Genomic DNA, 19742 nt, shown 5'->3' on the forward strand with positions numbered 1-19742 from the left:
TGAGGCTGCTAAGACCCCTGAGATTGAGTTTAATCTAGAGTTTGAAATGACGGCTATGTTTACCAAACAGTTCAAAAAAAAAAAATTAAAGAAAAAGAAGCCCAATTTCAAGGATCCTAGTTCAAAAGATAAGGGTAATGAAAAACCCAAAACTTTTCCATGAAAGTTGCTCCAAAAATTGAAAAGAAGATTGTGAAGGGGCAAGGTGTCAAGTGTTACGAATGTCAAGGGTTTGGTCATATTGCTTTTGAATGTCCATAAAAAAAGAACAGGAAGAAAGTCTATACAATGACTTGGGATGATGAAAGCGGGTCAGAGCAAGAGCCTAAAGAAACTGAATCCGGTGAAGACAGAGATAGTACCTACATGGTATTCTGGTCTACTGTCACCCAACCATCTTCAAAGCCAGTTGAGTTTGCTCGTGGTCAGAATTTGCACTGTGCTCCTACGTTTGATGGGAGTAATTAATTGTTCTGGAAGATGAGAATGAGGATTTTTCTGAGAGCTCACGACCCTGAGGGCTGGCAAGCCATTGAAGAGGATATTGAAAGCGCTAACAATCCGAGCAATCAAAAAGTTTTGACTACAATTCGTGAAACAATTTTTGACGAAGAACCGCAACGGATTGCTCACTGTACAAAGGCCAAAGATGCATGGGACATTCTGAGTCAATTTCATGAAAGAGGAAAGTCATCTTCACCACCATCCATCAACTTTCATGCCTTAGTTGCTTGACTGGATGAGGTCCAGGAGAAAGATGAGCAAAAAGAAGATGATGACACTTCGGAAGACAATGATGAGATTGATGGTGATGGCCTGCAACAAGCTTATGAAAAGCTTTACAATGAATCTCTGAATTTTTCCAAGATCAATGACAAACTCACTCTCAAGCTCAAAGCATGTGAAAGCGAGAATGTCAAGCTAAAGGGAGAGATTGGAGCTACAAAAATGGATGTCATCAAGATCTCAAATGACAGGCAAGATCTCTGCGGAAAGCTTCTAGCTTGTGAAATTGAAAGGAATGAACTTCTGAGCATCTATGCCACATATGAAGAGAAGATTGGAGTCCTTGAGATGTCACAAGCCATGTTGGAAGAGCAGATTGGTCAAAAAGAGGAAGAACTCAAAGTTGCTAGAGCCACAATCAATATGTGGAACAAAGGGTCCAGAACACTTGAAGGCATCATTGGGTCTTAACAAATGAGTTGTGACAAAAGTAGGATAGGCATCAGCGGGTCTTTGTTCTATCTTTTTTCTTATTTTTTATCTAACATAAGTACATGTGCAGATTAGTAAGTGAAATGCCTGAATTTGAATATTTGTTAACTCTAACAAATCAATTATGTCAACTTCTCTCAAATTTTTCATAATGGTTTCATAAGTTTCAAAAAGGGATTAAAAGCATTGTATGAAGCTAATTAAAGCAATGTAAGCAACAGGAAATAATGAATCCCTGATATCATTCATTTTTTTGTCACCAAAAGAAAATTTTATTGAAAAACTAGATGAAGTTAAAACCAAGAGTAGCATGCTACAAGATGTTCTAGCATAAACATAGCAAGAGTTGAGAAAATATCAAGTGAATATATGATAATCATCTACCACAACCTGTGTCAACACCAATTTTGTGCATAGAATATATACCTGCGGTGACAAGAATCTCCCAAACAGCATTGCCTTCAATTCCGTTCACCTGGAATTGATTTGAACATAAGCATACATAAGCTTATAAAATTAAAACATGACAATACTAACGAATAGGAGCATTACATGACAAACTATAAAAAAAAAAAAAATGAACATTACATTACAAATGGTGAATAAAAACATAAAAGTACTCATTTAATTCTAGTTGAAAGGGGCAAGGTTTCTCTGCAATTCCAATTCTAGTCCAATATATTTTAGCTTTTATTTAAGTCCTTAATTTTTATTTTTTTTAAGAGACAGTACTTGCTGTCATAATTTTTATGGGTATGTAGCAATTCACAGTGGGAATTGTCGTGTAATAAGCAAAATTTTCATCCTAATTTATTACCTAACCAATGCCAAAGCTAACATGTGAATAAAAAAAGATAAGAGGGTGATAAAAGTTAAACCCCATGTTAAGTTAAGTTAGGCTGTGATCAATATGTAAATACCATAATCAGAAATTCACCAACATAATTTTCTTTCAATGTAGCAATTGATAACTTCATCTGGAGATTAGAATAAATGTTGAACATACTTTAAAGAGGTAACTAATTAGTAAATTATTTACTACTGATGATTGGTTTCGTGAAAGTGATGCAACAGACGTATCATGTATTATCACAAAACCTTGGATGGTTGGCAATTTACTACAAACAGTTTGATTGGCTACGCAAATAGTTTGAACAAAGAATTTTGTTTATACCATGCTGGTTCTTTCTTTTCTCATTTTATTTTCTTCAAATTGAATTGCATTTTCACAGGTCCATTTGAAAATCCGAGATTATATGAACTATGTAATTTGCCTACACTTTTGTCAAACTTTTCATAACGGCCTCATAAGTTGTAAAAAGAATTAAAATCATAGCAAACAGCTGCAAGGAAGAATGCATCCTCTGATTTCATTCCTTTTTTTTCTGTCAACCAAAGAAAAGTTCATTGAAAAACTAGATGAAGGTCAAACCAGCCTAAGATTAGTCTGGATACATGCCATATCAACCATAGAAATTACATTCATAGATAGAGCAAACCTGGCTACTTCATGATCATGGGCCATCTGTTTTATAAGACCCTCTAATATGAACGAAACAAGAGTTGAGAAAATATAGAGCAATTATATGACAATCAGCTAGCATATCCTCTTTATCAACACCAGTTCTATACATAAAATTTAACTAATGAACAACTTGCTGAGCTTCAATTTCAACAATTATTACCTGAACCCTTCAGCTTCAACAGAGACAAGAGCCTCCCTAACAACAATGCCTTCATCTTCTTAATCTTCATCACCTTCATGGTGAACATAGCATAAGCATGTGAATTTGAAACATGACAGTACAAATGAATAGGTACATGAAATTAGTAATGAATAGGAACACGACATTAGTAATGATCAATAAGAACATGATGGTACAATCTTTTTGGTGCTTATTAGTACCCCTCAATGCGTACAAGTTTCCTCTCCAATTCTAAATGTAGTTATGTATCTATTTTCTTTTATTTTTAAGAGAAAAATTTTCTTAATTTTTTTAAGAGCAATTACCCGCTTTCATGATTTTTATGGGTGGTTTGCAACAATCCACAGAGGACAACTGCTGTGTCAAAATAAATTTTTTCTTCCTAATTTATTAAATAACTAATTTCGAAGCTATGTAAAAGGAAAAGATAAGATGTAGATTTAAAAGTTAAATCCATGTTAATAAGAAATTCAACAACACAATTTTTTTTCGTTTTCTTTGTAGCAGTTGATATCTTTATCTATATACCATTTCATGGTGAACTATTAAGAGTAAGAAAGAGATAAATAGATGTCTTGAGAGTAATGCTAGAGACTAAAAATTTAGACAGAAAAATACCAACAAAAATATCGTGTGATGTAGATACAATTATATCATGAATTCCAGTATGTGGCGATCCCAGTTTTGCCACTTCGCTGAGTATGGCGGGGATCGAGCTACCCGGTTAGCTCGCGGGGGTCCAGGAGGCAGCTCCCTTTGGCCGGTCCTAGTGCAGCGCCCTAGCAGGGTTGAGGGGTAGCGCCCCCAAAGCAAAAATGCAAAATGCATTAGAAGTTGCTTGTCCGCTCGAGCGGTCGTTTATGTGCTCGAGCGAAGAATGTTTGGTTCCAGAAGTTTGACCTGTCTGCAAAAGTACTGGGAAAGTGTATTTGACGCTCAAGCGGGGCTTTCCACGCTCGAGCGGACCATGTTATATCAGTTCGTGAATCTGATATTTCAGATCACTTTTGTATATCTCTCTCTCTAAAAACCCTTTCCTCTCTCTTCTCTCTACATTTCCTTATGCCAAATTGGATTAAAACCTTGATTTCTCAAGATCCATTAGAATTCTGCCATAGGTTTTTCATCAAAGTTGGTTAACTTCTCATGGGCTTCGTTGTGTGCGGTGAAGATCGAGTTTCGACACCGTTGATTTTGGGGATTTCATCTCATTTCTTCTTCAAAACTTGAGGTAGGGATTTCTTAGAGTTATATATACATATATATATTTGCAAGATCTAGATGATTTTCGAAATCATCTTTCGATAGCTTTGAAAATTGATTGTTGGTTCGAGAAGTTGAGTGATTTTGAAAGTGAGTTTGTCTCTTGTTCTTTGAAAATGATCTTCGTTGATTAAAGAAAATATGATTTTGGAAAATTTTCTTTCAAAAGATTTGAGTTGCATAGTTTTGGTGAGAAAACCTAGAATTTGGAGATTTTTTTTAAAAGAGACTAAAAATTCATGAATGATATTATTATATTTATTTTGTGTGTCAAAATAAATGGATGTTTGAAAATTTTCTTATTTATACTTATATAAATGATGAATTTCAGAGAATATAAGGATTGTTGTTCATTTTGAAAATTATTGTTCAAAACGTTGAAATAGTCTTGAAATAACTAATTGTTGAGGATACTTGAGAAGTGGGAATTGTGTTATTCCTTGGATGATGAATTAGAACAAAAATATTTATATTCATCTTGTGAAATTGGCATATCAATTCATTTGATTACATTAAACTTTGAAAGTTGATTTGAAAACTTGCATTGAGAAAAGAATGTTGAGAAACAAGTTTTCATGGAATGGTTTTGGGGTAAATACGTTGGTAAGTCTTGATAGGTGGTGTAGATGATATTGAATAAGTTGGCCTGAGAGTCCAGGGTGAAAGACCGAAAACCCGCGCGGATAGGTGTTGAGCCTTCCGGCTAATACCGGTAAAAATGACAATTTTCTAGTACTTGTATAGTCTGCTTGTAGACATCGACCTAGGGATTACCAGAGTCGTATTTACCGCCCTTGAAATAAATTGTTAAGTTTTGAACAATTGAAATTACATGATGGTTTTCAAAAGATGAAAATGTGATTTATCTTCAAAAAGGGCATAGCATGACATGTGCATTTCATCTCTTCAGACTTGTACAAAATGTATATACTTTGTGAAGAATTTCCTACTGGGCTTTATGCTCACCCTATGAGATTTTTGTGCATGAAAAGATGTGGTGATTCCACCGAACTAGGGGCGTGGAAGTATGTGTGTTGGGAGTACAATGCTCTCATTTTGCTGTGATTCTGTGTGTAAGCCAAGGGTTGTGTTTGTGTGGGTTTGAATAACTGTTTTGTGTAACCAGGCTCAAGCCTTGGAAACTTGTAAACCCTTGGGGGTATTTATTTGTTTATTTACTTGTTGTTGGATTAATGTATTGTTGGATAAAGAACTATTGTATCATGTAATATAAGTTTAGAGATTTATATTCGGTTTTCTTTGAAAGAGCCATGATTGTTGTATTATCATTTGGGCTAGAAATTTGGGGCGTTACACAATATAGGCCTTGGGAGCAATAAGTAACTAAAAATAAATGAGATGTAGGTATAAATTTTCAAATATATATGAAACAAGTCTACTACCAGCAGAAGAACAGCTTGCATCTAAATATTTTTCAAGAGGAAAAGTTATTAGCATATGTAGAAAAGGGGAAAAAAATAAGACAGAGGGAGAGAGATGGGTGGAAGAAGTACTGATCTTCACTTTCCTCTATTTCTGAAAAATTCTAGTGAAAATAACCAATAAGTCCTATTTTGTTCCTAAGATTACTATCAAGTCCTATCAATATGTACAACTAAATCCTGTTTTTATAACTTATTTTTTAAAATTTTATTGCTCTATAATGGTGGATGTTATCTCAATTTTACCCCTAATTTAATATGAAAATATTTTTAATATAAGTAAAATAATATTTTTAATTGTAAAAATTATAATATTGTATTAAAAAAATCATAAATCACAATGAAAAAATAATCAAAAAGTTATATTTTGTTTTGAAAATTAGTATTGAGTTATATTAAATTTCAATATTAACAAATAAATGTTCTTTTTTTTTTATAAATTGTTATACGTAAAAAACTTCAATTGTTCATAATAGTATATTTTATTTTCATTTTATCTTTTTCATTAAAATATGAACAAAAAATTTCATAAATAATTTTAATTTATTAGAAATTTATAATTAAAGTATTTTTAATTGTTCAAATTAAATGAATTTTAATAAACAAAATTATAAGAATTCTTACTGTGGTATATTAGAATTCTTACTGTTCCCTTTTGGAATCATCTAGAAAAAAGAATTGTTTTACCTTCAAAACGAATGGAAAGGGTGTGGCTAATTTTGGGCAAATCCTCTCCTTCTTGGCCATCGACCAGTTGAAGCCTGTCATTGAATGCTTTAGGCATACAAGAAATCTGCAATTCCTTGAGGGTAGGGATGAGTCTCAATGCATTTGGAAGCATCTGCAATTTCTTACAGAATGCAATCTGTAGAGAAGAAAGTTTAGGCATGGCTCTGTGATCCACCCTCCACTCCTCAATTTCTAAATACTAAAGCTTTAGTCTCTTGAGACGAGGAAAACCATGAGTTGAGCAAACCATTTTCTTTCCTACAAAGGCAGAACCTAAGAATAGAATCCTTAAGTTAGGCAGCTTCTCCAGTGTTGCCATTGGGTCTTCCTCAAGTTTAGAGTTCTGCAGCAATAAAAAGGTGAGGCTTGAGCATAATAACTGGTGTTCGTATTGTGGTAACTTACCTATAAACCCATCTATATGCAATCGAACAAGGCAAACACACCCAAGCAGTTGTCTCAGGAGGGTTAATCCATCTTCTGAACAAAAATCACAGTTTTCAATAGTAATGGATGTGTGTTGTAGTTGATGGTTGCTGTTAAGGATGTAGTTATTGGCCATCGTTAGGTCCTCAAGCTTTCCTCGTACACATAGATTCTCCAATCTCCGGAGATTGGGTAATTTGAAGAGATCTCTAACATTAACCTTATCTGAATCCAAGTTTTGTAGCGTCTCCAAATTCCTCAAACCATCTACTCGTAGTTTGACTTTTGTACCAAAGCGACCAAACAATGGAAAATAAAGATGTACTAATCCTTCCATCTTCCATAACACATTTGGAATACTGATCTTACGATAGTTGGATGTTCGCAAATCAAGGATTTGCAAGTGTCTAAGGTTGCCTATTGATGATGGCAACTTTGTGAATGCAGTCATATGTAGACCCAAGTACCTTAAAAGGATAAGGTTTCCTATTTCTTTTGGTAACTCTTTTGTTCCTTCTATATTGCCAATTATATTTCCATCGAAATTTATAACTCTAAGAAATTTAGATTATTTGGATAAACGGGTCAATTGTTCTCTAGACGGATAATCACAATCATCACCTGTGAAGAATAAAATTGTCCGAATATGCTGAGCTCTTTCTTCTTGTTCAAACAGACGAAAGTTACTATTCTTCGTACCTAGATTGATGACAAGTCTGTGTATTTTACTGTAAGTGCTACCACCAATTGATGTTACCATGGATAAAAAAGAGGGATGCTCTTGTTGATTTATATGCCCATATTCAATGACCTGATGAAAGTTTTCCTCTTTTTCCTTTGACAAACATAAATCCCTCATGAGATCATGAAGTCGACAACATCGAAACCCTCTACTTTCTCTAGTTATTGAATACTCCTCTGGCTGCAATTCCACTTGAACTATGCACCTTTGTGCTAGTTCACCCAAGTAACGTTCCGCTACATCAATCATGGTTTCGTCTTCTCCTATTTTTTCTTGGGATATGAAGCCTTCAGCCATCCACAATTGATATAGTCTCTCTACATCAATGTCGAAATCCTCAAGATAATTGCCCAAATAGAGGAAAGATGCCTTGAGCTGATATGGTAAGTCTTGGTAACTCAAAGCTAACACATCCAATACTCTTCCATCTTGTTCTCTTCCGATGTATTCTCCTCTTTTTGGATAAGAACTAAAATTTTGTTGCATTTTCTGCCAATGGCTCAAGGTCAGATTTGTTCCTAGAAGTCCTCCAAGCACCACAATGGCTAGAGGTAAGCCCCCGCATTGTCCAACCATTTCCATTCCTAACTTCTCCATCATTGTGTCAACTTTGAATTCTGCAACAGAACAAAGTGCAAATTTATCAATACATAGAAGCCTCTTGTCTTAGTTGGACAAACACAAGTATGGTAGTTTGTCTTATATGAACTCCAAAAGGAATTTGCAAAAATATGAATTAACTAGTCTAAACTGTTAAATCAACCAACCGAATAACCAAATGCAGTGTACTGTATTTCTATTGAAATGGTGCATATTGGGCCATTTGAGCTAGTACGGGATGAGATATTTGACCATAGCCTTACCACCGACCGAATAATCTGTTGGGTATATCGCCTTAGTGGAGTATGAGACCCAATTAGTTTATTAAAATATTTATTTTGGTTTGGGATTGGTTATAATATATTTTTAATATATTATATCTGACTTTCAGAGGCCCAATAGGTATTTAATATTCAGTTTGATAACAACTAAGGTTTTGATAAAAAGCCCAAGATTTAACAATATATATAAATACTGTCTTTGCTCTTCCGAAGGATTGTGCAACTGCTACAACATTGTTTTGGTGGGTATTGGTTTTGTGTAGCAGCAACAAATTTGATCTGGTGCTTGCTGAGTAATTCAATTGGTGAATTCAAAGCTTGGTGAAATTAAATTCTATAGGTTTATTTCGGCAATCATTGTGTGGCTTATTTGGGTTTTGGGTTATTATTTTTGGTCTTTTACAACTCTATTTCAAAGACTCTCGTTCATATATTTGGTGAGATATTTCCTCTTGATTATTTGTGATTATTTGGAATTTACGTAAGAGTGGTTTTGTGAGACCATTTGTGTCTTGTTTGTAATCATTTGGAAACTTTTTGGTTGATAGTGGAATCGGATTTCGATCCAGTGGACGTACCTCACATTGAGGGAACCACGTAAAATTCTTGTGTCGTTGTTGATTTAATTTTTCCACATTAGATTTTATTCCCATTGATTGATTTACTTGTGGGAAATTATATATTTTCTCTAACAACTGATATCAGAGCTTACAGTTTATGTAGATTTATTTATTTGTGTAAATCAATTGAGGGGAATGTGGGTTGTATGTCTAGTTTCAATGGAAGAAATTGGATAACTTGGAAAACAAAAATGGAGAACCTATTATTTTGTAAAGATTTGTATGGACCCATTGAGAGTGATAGTGGCAAACCCGAGGGTATGAAAGATGATGAATGAAAAAGGCTTAATCGAAAAGTCGTTGGTGTTATCTGTCAATGGACTGATGACAGTGTCTTTCATCATGTTGCTACTGAAACTTTGGCACATGATTTATGGAAAAAATTAGAGGGCCTTTATGATAGAAAAAGAAAATCAGCCACAAATAAAGCTTTTATGTTTCGAAAGTTGGTTAATTTAAAATATAAAGATGACAGCCCCATTCCGGAACATTTGAATGAAATAAATAGTATTGTCAACCAACTTGCTTCTATGAATTTTTTTTTTTTGATGATGAGTTGTAGGCTTTGATTCTACTTAGTTCTTTGCCCGAAAGTTAGGAGACTTTGGTTGTGACAGTTAGTAACTCGGCGCCCAATAGAGTTGTCACAATGAGCCAAGTCACTACTAGCATGTTGAATGAAGAAACTAGAAGAAAATCAGTGGATTTCTCTCATTTTGAAGCATTTGTTGTGAGAGACCGAAGCAAAACAAGGGGGAGGAGTAAGACCTCTCATGGTCGTGATCAAAGTCGAACAAATCAAGATATGGTTCCTTTTCAAAGAATAACATTGAGGGCTATTATTGTCATGAGAAGGTCACATGAAGTGAGAATGCCGAAAACTCAAGAACAAGAAGAAAAGGCGTGACAGAAGTGTGGGTATGAAGCAAAAAAGACACAACGATGATTACTATCGATGATCTCATGGTTGTTTGTGAAGATAATTGTATCAATTTTGTGGGCCAAAAGAGCAATTGGATGATTGATTCCGGTGCTTCTTTTCATGTGACTTCCTGAGTTGATTTCTTCACTGCCTACACCAAAGGAGATTATGGTTGCGTTCGAATGGATAATGAAGGTTTGTCCAAGATTATTGGCATGGGTGATGTTTTCTTGAAAACAAATTTGGGCAGCAAGGTGTTGCTTAAAGATGTGAGGCATGTTCCTGACATTTACCTCAATTTAATCTTTACCGGGAAGCTTGATGATGAAGGCTACAACAACAAATTTGGTGATGGAATATGGAAGCTCACAAAGGGTTCTTTGGTAGTGGCTAAGTGCAAGAAGACTCATACACTTTATTCGATGCTAGGAAAAGTTTGTAAAGGTGTTGTCAATGCACTTAAGGATGATACTTCTACCGAATTGTGGCACAAGTAGCTTAGGCACATGAGTGAAAAGGGGTTGCAAGTTTTGTTCAAGAAATAGCTTCTACCCGGTTTGAAAGGTACACATCTTAAAACTTGTGTTCATTGTTTGGCAGGTAAACAACATAGAGTTTCTTTTCATGAAAATGTTGGTTCTAGAAAAAAAAAATGTTTTGGAGTTGATTCATTTAGATGTTTGTGGTCCTTTAAAAGTTAGAACACATAGTGATGCACTTTATTTTGTTACTTTTATTGATGATTATTCAAGGAAAGTTTGGGCTTTTATACTAAAAACTAAAGATCAAGTTCTAGATGTATTTAAGTATTTTCAGGCCATGGTTGAAAGAGAAACAGGGCATAAATTGAAGTGTATCTGAATAGACAATGGTGGTGAAACATTGGGCCATTTGATGAGCATTGTTGTAGTCAAGGTATTCAGCATCAAAAGACAGTTAAAAAGACTCCTCAACAAAATGGCGTTGCCAAGAGGATAAACCGCACCATTGTGAAAAAAATAAGATGTTTGCTTTCACATGCTAAATTGCCAAGATCCTTCTGGGGTGAGGAAATGAGAACAGCGGTTGACGTGATCAATTTGTCTCCTTCCTATCCTTTGAATGGTGATGTTCCCGAAAAAGTTTAGACTGGCAAAGATGTGTCATATGAGCACTTAAGAGTGTTTGGTTGTCGAGCCTTTGTTCACATTCCAAAGGATGAGAGGTCCAAGCTTGATAGCAAGTCAAGAAAATGTATTTTTCTTGGCTATGGGCGTGATAAATTTGCTTATAGATTATGGGATCCGGTGACAAGAAAGTTATTGGAAGCCGTGATGTTATGTTTCTTAAAGACCAAACAATTGAAGACTTTGGCAAAAGTGATCAATTGCAGCCAAAAACTAGTAATCTCATTGACATAGATCCATCTTCTTCATCTTCAGTTGATGATGAAAATAGGGGAGATTGCAGCTACCTATTGAAGATGTGGAGGATGATTCTAATGCTAATGAAGTTAAGCCCGAAATTAAGGAAGAGCATCCAATTCAAGAACCACCACCACAAGTTGAGTTGAGAAAATCTACAAGGGACCAGCAACCTTTGAAAAAGTATCCTCCTAATGAGTTTGTGCTGATATCCAATCAAGGAGAGCCTGAGAGCTACCAAGAAACAATTGAGCATGCAAAGAAAGGAGATTTGAAAAACGTCATGGAAGAAGAGATGAATTCTTTGTTTGAAAATCACACTTATGATTTAGTGAAGTTGCCTAAGAGGAGGAAAATTCTGAAAAATAAGTGAGTTTTCAAATTGAACAATGATGGCAAGAATCTAAGGTACAAGGCACGTCTTGTTATGAAAGGCTTTGGGCAAAAGAAAGGTATTGACTTTGATGAGATTTTCTCACCAGTTGTGAAGATGTCTTCTATTCGGGTTGTACTTGGCATGGCCACAAGTATGAACCATGAAGTTGCGCAACTTGATGTGAAGATCGCATTTTTTCATGGTGATCTCGGAGAAGAAATTTACATAGAGCAACCAGAAGGTTTTGTAAAGAAAGGGAAAGAAATTTTTTTTTGTAAACTGAAAAAAAAAAGAAGTTTGTATGGCCTCAAGCAAGCCCCACGTCAAGCCCCACATCAATGGTACAAAAAATTTGACTATTTCATGATGAATAATGGTTTTTCTAAAACTACTTCGGACTATTGTGTGTTTGTGAAAAAAATTTGGATGGAAAATTTATTATTTTTTTGCTTTATGTTAATGACATGTTAATCGTGGGTCAACATTACACTATGATTAACAAATTGAAATCGGAGTTGAGCACGTCTTTTGCTATGAAAGATTTGGGACCGGCAAAGCAAATACTTAGTATAAAAATTGTTCGTGATTGCAAAAAGAGACTGATTTGATTGTCTGAAGAAAGCTACTTTGAGAAAGTTCTTGAGAGGTTCAACATGAATAAAGCAAAGCCGGTTAGTTGTCCACTTATGAGTCACTTCAAGCTTAGTTCGAATCAATGTCCTACAAGTGAGAAAGACAAGAGACGCAGGAAATTTCTTATACTTCAGCGGTTGGTTCTTTGATGTACACCATGGTTTGTACAAGGTTAGATATTGCTCACTTGGTTAGTGTGGTGAGTCATTTTCTCTCTAATCCGAGTAAAGAACATTGGACAGTGGTAAAATGGATTCTAAGGTATCTTCGAGGGACTTCGAAGGTGTGTTTATGTTTTGAGGATGGTAAACCGATGCTTGATGGGTTCACGAATTTTGACATGGCCGGTGATGTTGATTCTAAGAAATCTACTTCAGGGTACTTGATGACATTTGTAGGGGGAGCTGTGGCATGACAATCTAAATTAATGTGTTGCTCTCTTAACTACCGAAGCTAAATTTGTTGTCATCACGGAAGCTTGTAAAGAAGAGTTATGGTTGAAGAAATTTTTGCAAGAGTTAGGTTTGAAGCAAGAAAGGTATGTGCTTTATTGTGATAGTCAAAGTGCTATTCATTTGAGCAAAAATTCTACTTTTCATTCGAGATCAAAACACATTGATGTGAGATATCATTAGATTCGTGATGTGTTAGATTCAAAATTGTTGCAACTCGAAAAGGTTCTCATAGATGATAATATTTCAGATATATTGACTAAAACCTTATCGAGGGACAAACATTTGAAGTGTCGAACTTTGGTGGGTATGGTTGATGTCTCCACCTAAGTCTGTAAGGGGAGAATTGTTGGGTATACCTCCTTAGTAGAGTATGAGACCCAATTAGTTTATTAAAATATTTAGTTTCGTATTGGTTATAATATATTTTTAATATATTATGTCTGACTTTTAAAGGCCCAATGGGTGTTTAATATTAAGTTTAATAACAATTAGAGTTTTGATATATAAAAAAAAAAAAACCCAAAATTTAACAATATATATAATGTTGTCTTTGCTCTTCCGAAGGATTGTGCGGCTGCTACAACATTGTTTCGGTGGGTATTGGTTTTGTGTGGCAACAACAAATTTCATATGGTGCTTGCTAGGTAATTCAATTGGTGAATTCAAAGTTTGGTGAAATTAAATTCTGTGGCTTTATTTCGGCAGTCACTGTGGGGCTGATTTGGGTTTTTATTTTTGGTCTTTTATAACTCTGTTTTGAAAATTTTTGTTCATCTATTTGGTGAGGTCTTTCCTCTTGATTATTTGTGATTATTTGAAATTCACCTAAGGGTGGTTTTGTGAGACCATTTGTATCTCGTTTGTAATCATTTGGAAACTTTTTGGTTGATAGTGAAATCAGATTTCGATCCAGTGAACATGTCTCACATTGAGGGAACCACGTAAAATTCTTGTGTCATTGTTGATTTAATCTTTTTCGCATTAATTCTTATTCTCACTGATTGATTTAATTGTGAGAAATCATATATTTTCTCTAACATAATCGTTATAGTTCCATGTGTTTGATCCCTTTTTTGAAGAAGTCATGATTATAGAAATCTTAAGAGTAATTACACCTCTTTTTAACAAATTAAACTTCACAGACAAAGAAAAAACCTATTTAAGAGGAAAACAGTAGAAATTATAAGCTCACACAAATTAAAGAAATAAACATTTTTGTTGTAAAACTAGAAGAATCACCTTCATATAATTTTCCTCACATTTTTTTTTTTCTTTTTTATTTCGTGGTTCCAACTCAATTTTTCTAGAAAAACTATGTCATGTGTCACTGCTTTTATTTCAAGATTTGTGGTGATGTATAATTTGAAAAAGTGTATGAACATAAGATTATTTAAAAAAAAATTAAAAATAGAAACATTTAGATCTTATAAAAAGGGAAAGTGCTCTTGAACTACAAAACCAAAACATGATATCATATTAGAGTAGTAGTGTAATTGTGGATATCGAAGTAGTGACAAAATTTGAAGTTTCACAACAAACTAACCTGTAGTATCTGTTTTCGGAAAATCTTTTTTCTCAAACAACTTCCAGCTTTCTTGCTTGCTTAAACACTTATGTTCAAGGACGAAACCATTTGGATCCACAAATGTTATCATGTTTTTTTTACGACTAGTAAGGATTATTTTGCTGCCCGTATTTACTTTGGGAAATGCTGGTGATAAGCTGACCCAAGCATCTGATGACCAGATGTCATCAAGAACCAGTAAGCATTTTCCCTGTTGTTGAAATTCATAGAGTAACTTCACTAATTGATCATCTATCATATTCACAATCTGCCCACTTTTCTCTGGAATGAGTTTAGTTAGGATCCTTCGCAAAACATCTTTTAGTTGCCATTGTTGAGATATTGAAACCCAAGTGAAGGCATCAAAATGGCACCTAATTCCCACAATGTTTTCCCACTTAGGTGTGTTTCGGTGCTGCCGATCTTAAACTTTTTGTTGTTTGTTGTCCCATTTTTGGATGATTCATTGGGGTTGTCTATTTTGTTTCACCAGGGGTGCTTGGAATAGGGGTCAAAACAGAGTAGAAGGAGGTCGGTTTTGGTCCAGAATAGAGGTTGTTCAAATCTGGTTAGGATTTTCATTCGGGCGCTCTTTTGCGAGTGGGAGTTTGAGGGATGAACTCTAGTTCGGATCTATGGAGATGCTTCGGTGCTTTTCTTGGGGGGAAACATGGGTTTTGAAGTCGATCCAGATCTAAGACTTCATTCGAGCGCTCCTTTTCGAGTGGGTGTTTGAGGGGTGAACTTCATGCAGATGTATGGAGGTGCCTTGGCAGTTGTTCGATGTTTTGGGTTGTTAACTTTGGAGCTTCTGCAGTGGGTGTGTTCAGAGTTTGGATCGGAACAGATGTGTCCGACCATGGAAGTGGAGATGGCAGTGGGTCTTGTTCAGCAGTGGCAGTGGGTTTTGTTCGTCCTCGGGTGTGTTCGGTTGCTGTGAGTGTTTAGAGTTTTGAATCGGAAAAGAAGTGTTTCAACCATGGAAGTGGAGATGGGTGTTCTAACAGGGGTCTTGGTAGGCTCGGCTAGTAGTGTGAGTTTATTGTTTAGGTGCTTGCATAGAAGTTGGCCTTCAAAGAGGTTGCTAGCATGGAGTCAAATGATGGATACATAGGTAAGGAGGATGGTGTACCAAGGAAGGTACGGAGCAATGTGGAGGATGATGATGGTGGCAGGAGCAAGGTGGTAGGTGGGCCCGCAAGGGGCAACGGCAGAGTGGAAGAAGAGGCTGATGATGGTGAGTTAGCAGAGGTAGAGGAGGTGGAAAATATTCATTTGGCAAGTGTTACCAGGCATGGGCCTTGGCAGGCATGGGTCTTGGTATTGGTGGTGTGGGTCTTGGTATTGGTGGGCTGCTGAAAGGTTTTTAGGTTGGGTGGTGTGGGCATTGGGAGTGTAGCAGGTGTGGGTCTTGGCTTTGGTGGCGTGCGTGGGTCTTGGCAGCACAGGTGAATTGGGAATGCAGCAGCTTGGGAGTGCAGCAGCATTGGGAGTTAGTTTGAAAAGCTTGGGTGTTTTGGTGTTGGTTATTGGGTTCGGGTTGTGTGGGTTGATTTTGTGGGGATTCATGTATTTTATTTTCTAGTTAAGTTCTTCTTAACTTTTTTTTGTTTAAAAAAAAAAATTGTGAGGCCAAGGGGTTGGTTGTATGGATTCGAGTAGCAATAGTAGGGGTAATCTGTACTTTTCGAATCTCTCTCGATACATGTCATCTTCCTGTACCTCTAATTTCATGCTGTTAATGAAATTTTTCTTTGCTAATAAAAAAAAAATAAATAAATAAATAAAAAATGGCACCTAACGTCTTGGTGATGGTACACTTTCCTAGCAAGGGTAGTCTTTCCCAAACCACCCATGCCGCAAATGGAAACAACTCTACAGTGTTTGGCATCTTCACTCACCAATTGTGCAACTAATATCTTGATATCTTGCTCAAAACCAATGAAATCCTCTTCATGAACGTGGGAATAAGTTCGTCGTAACTGAGATGACCTTTGGAGCGTAGAACTTGAACATTCTTTTTCATGTGCCATAGCAATTAGGCCGTAACTTGATAATCTTGCAGTAAACCTAGTGATCTTACTTTTAATTGTATTAATTTCCGATCCAATCTTGTGTCGAGCTATGAATTCATTGGATATGCAAATAGATCTCACGAGGATGTTTCGGATGCTTCTTCTTCTCCTTGGCCCAGCCTCAAGGAACAAGGTTGCGATCACATTATCTGCATCATAACCAACTTCTCTGATTTCCCCAACCAAATGATGGATGATCTCATGTTCAATTTGTTTTGCGTCTGCGTCTTTTAAAAGGCACTGCATCTGTCTTAACTCAACCAACAAATCGTCAATTTGGTCGCGCACTCCGTATAAGAGTTTTGCTTCTGGAATCATCAATTCATCAATCCATTTGGCTGCAAAAGAGACAACAGCCTGAGCCATATTTCTTTAGCCTCCGGTGCGTCTGACAGCGTTCTAACTTTGGCTGATAGAAGCACGAACTTGTACAACTTTTAGTACCGATCAGAATTAACTTCTTTGTGGTTGAACTTTTTCTTTGGGCCCAAACCGTATGCACCTGTTCGCAAGAGTCAATCACACTTTCTTGCAAGGAAAATGGTAATAAATGTTTTATGAATACCTACTAGTCTCAATTAATTGCGTTAAAAATTGATTAATTATTCCGTCTTATGAGAATTTTATATTGGCAATGTGTTGAAACAATAACATGACATGAGAATAAATAAATACATGATCTTAAATAACGGATAAACTACAAATTATTATTGGATGGGTATACGGACATGTAGTAGATAATTTCTAATTTGAAATATATTTTAACAAATAAGATTATGTGAAAATATATTAAAATTTTAATTATTTTGACTTTTTTTCTATATTATCCACAAGCCATAAGATTGTAATTTTGAACTTGAAAGAACTTGAGGAATCTGTGGGGGCTCAACATGAGTTTTGTTTCGATTATTCCAACTGTTCATTTTATTATGTTCTTGGTGTATATCAATCATTAAAAAAATTAAATTGATTCAATAATCGTAACTTATTTATTTTATCACGTTTATTTTTGAAAAAATAGATTAGAAGTATTATTTTTTCTTATAATAAACTATTCATATTTTTTGAATCAAATACTATAAAATTTATACTAAAATTTTATTACGAGTAATATGATTTCTAATAAAGGGCTTCTTATTATTCTTTCTTGGTTCATGTCATCCAAAGGTAACTTATGGGTAATGATAATTTTTTGTCTTACCTGAATTTTTTTTATAAATAATCGGAATGGAAGTTATTACAATAACAGTAACAAAGCTTCCATTAAAGATAATGAATAAATAATAATAACAGAAAATATACTAATCTAGTAGGAAAAAAATTACAAAATAATTGTCAATGACAGATGCACAAAATTATTATAAGACATTTTGATAAAATCAAAGTCACATCCCTACCTATTCTATACAAATTACAAAATAATTGTGAATGACAGTATCAATTACAAATGCACAAAACTATTATAAGACATGTTGATAGGATTGAGAGCACATCCCTACCTACTTATTATTTTGCATTGGAGTAGGACCTGGTCGTTCTGAGATTATTAATGGAAGCACCAACCGAGAAGAACTTCTTCCTACTTAAAATAAATAAATAAAAATATAATAATAATAAAAAAATCGAAAAAACCAAATAATAGTAGACATTGCTGCCGCGGCAATGTCCCTAGTTGTGGCGGATGGTGCCATTACAAATTTGGGTTCTATTGACACTTCTTATTTTAGTCGAATTTGCAATAAATGTAAGTATAATATTTTTCCATGTGTGAACATTACACTTTGATACTGATGGGTTGGTTTTGATGTTAGAGGTGGGACCGTTTCATTGTCCAACCAATAAAAAAAAAAATATTCTTAATTAGTGTAAAAAATTTGTTATTGAATATAGTATCGTTACATCCATCAAATTTGTTTAGGCCGAATGAATCTCTTTTCCAAAAGAGATTCGTTCTAGCGAATTCAGACTGAATAAATTTAATGAATGAATCATTAATCTATTGAATACAAGTAAAATTTAAAAATTAAAAAAAAATTAAAAAAAATCTCAAATCTATGATGTGAACACAATCTAAAAGCCTCCATCGATTCACACAAATTTTCAACTCATTCAAACTAATAAATCTTTATATTATTTATTAGAAACCCAAGCCAACCTAAAATACACCATGCTTGCAACAATTACAAATGATCCCTATCAACAAAATAAATAAATAAATAAAACAACACACACACACACACAACTAATTCGAGCCATTCATTTTATTAAATTCTTGGTGTATATCAATCATTAAAAAAATTAAATCAATTCAATAATCATAATTTATTTATTTCAACATGTTTATCATTTAAAAAATAGACTACAAGTATTATTTCTTTTATAATAAACTATTCATATTTTTTTAGACAAATTGTTGACACCATAAATTTAAAATCTTCTGTCAACAGAGGTATGAACTGATACAGAAGGGGTTCAACATTTAAGGATACGAAGTTAGTGGCCCAAGAAAGTAGGTTGAAGATGTGATACATGGCAGCTTTAGGAAGAAGGAAAGATTAGGGCACTTACAACAGTTGTAGTAGTTGCAAATCATGAGCAAATATGGAAAACCAGTGTTGGCACTATAAAATGGAAGTCTTCTATCGATAGAGGCATAATCGTGTGCAATAAAAGTCCAAAATCCAAGGACATTAAGGTAGTGGCTTAAAAAGAAAAGAGAATTTGAGTTCTTGATATTATTTTCATAACAAATCAAATGCAGAGATGATCTATTTATATACAACAGTAGGTAATGGGTAACCTGAACATAACTGCCTAACCTAACACTTAGTTACTTGTGGTTAATTCCTAACAAACTAACTACCTCTACCTTATTAACACATGTGCTAGAATGCACTGGTATAAGCTACTGTAGCATATGGAGCTTGTTGCACGACTGAAGACTTCTTGGCTGAAGCCTTGGCTTGAGTGGGCTGAGTGGCAGGTGGCTTATCATGTTGCTTATCATACCCCCTCAAGCTCAGTGGACTGGGAAGGACATTGAGCTGGTGCTGAAGATATTGAAATCGAGCAACAGATAGTGGTTTAGTAAAAACATTAGCAATTTGATTAGAAGTGGGGATATGACAGGTATGAAGCTTCTTGGAGGCAACTCTTTTACAAACAAAGTGATAATCGACCACAATGTGTTTAGTACGGGCATGAAACACAGGCTTGTTACTCATAGCTATGGCAGATAAGTTGTCATACTATAGTGTAGGCACAGGAACAAAGATATAAAGTTCAGC

The 19742-nt window shown here is 35.0% G+C and overlaps 2 protein-coding genes and 1 pseudogene across 2 annotated transcripts; all 3 read right to left on the bottom strand.

The window, feature by feature from the left end:
* Positions 1 to 6557: 6557 nt before the first annotated feature.
* On the bottom strand, positions 6558 to 7235 carry LOC145793746 (putative disease resistance protein RF45). Its single transcript, XM_082876616.1, has one exon. The coding sequence runs from the start codon at positions 7233 to 7235 to the stop codon at positions 6558 to 6560; it is 678 nt and encodes a 225-aa protein (XP_082732742.1).
* Positions 7236 to 7352: 117 nt separating this feature from the next.
* LOC145793747 (putative disease resistance RPP8-like protein 2) lies at positions 7353 to 10071 on the bottom strand. The gene is made up of 2 exons (XM_082876617.1): positions 9978 to 10071; positions 7353 to 8143 (listed from the first exon to the last, which is right to left on the bottom strand). Exons 1-2 carry the CDS (start codon positions 10069 to 10071, stop codon positions 7353 to 7355), a joined length of 885 nt encoding a protein of 294 aa, XP_082732743.1.
* A 4283-nt stretch (positions 10072 to 14354) lies between these two features.
* Positions 14355 to 16821, bottom strand: LOC145793748 (putative disease resistance protein At1g50180 pseudogene; annotated as a pseudogene).
* Between the last annotated feature and the right edge of the window lie 2921 nt (positions 16822 to 19742).

This window comes from Camellia sinensis, chromosome 6, assembly GCF_055761805.1.
Source record: "Camellia sinensis isolate YWXY chromosome 6, ASM5576180v1, whole genome shotgun sequence".
NCBI lineage: Eukaryota > Viridiplantae > Streptophyta > Magnoliopsida > Ericales > Theaceae > Camellia > Camellia sinensis.

Bases quoted from the DNA above. Each gene is read 5' to 3' on its own strand.
- LOC145793747 (XM_082876617.1), bottom strand. From the start codon at position 10,071: ATGAAAAGAAGCACCGGAATCAATCATCCAATTGCTCTTTTGGCCCAC. The intron at 8,144-9,977 runs GTAATCATCGTT...GTTCTGTTGCAG, and splicing joins CAACCATGAGATCATCGATA to AATTCAAAGTTGACACAATG.
- LOC145793746 (XM_082876616.1), bottom strand. From the start codon at position 7,235: ATGACTGCATTCACAAAGTTGCCATCATCAATAGGCAACCTTAGACAC.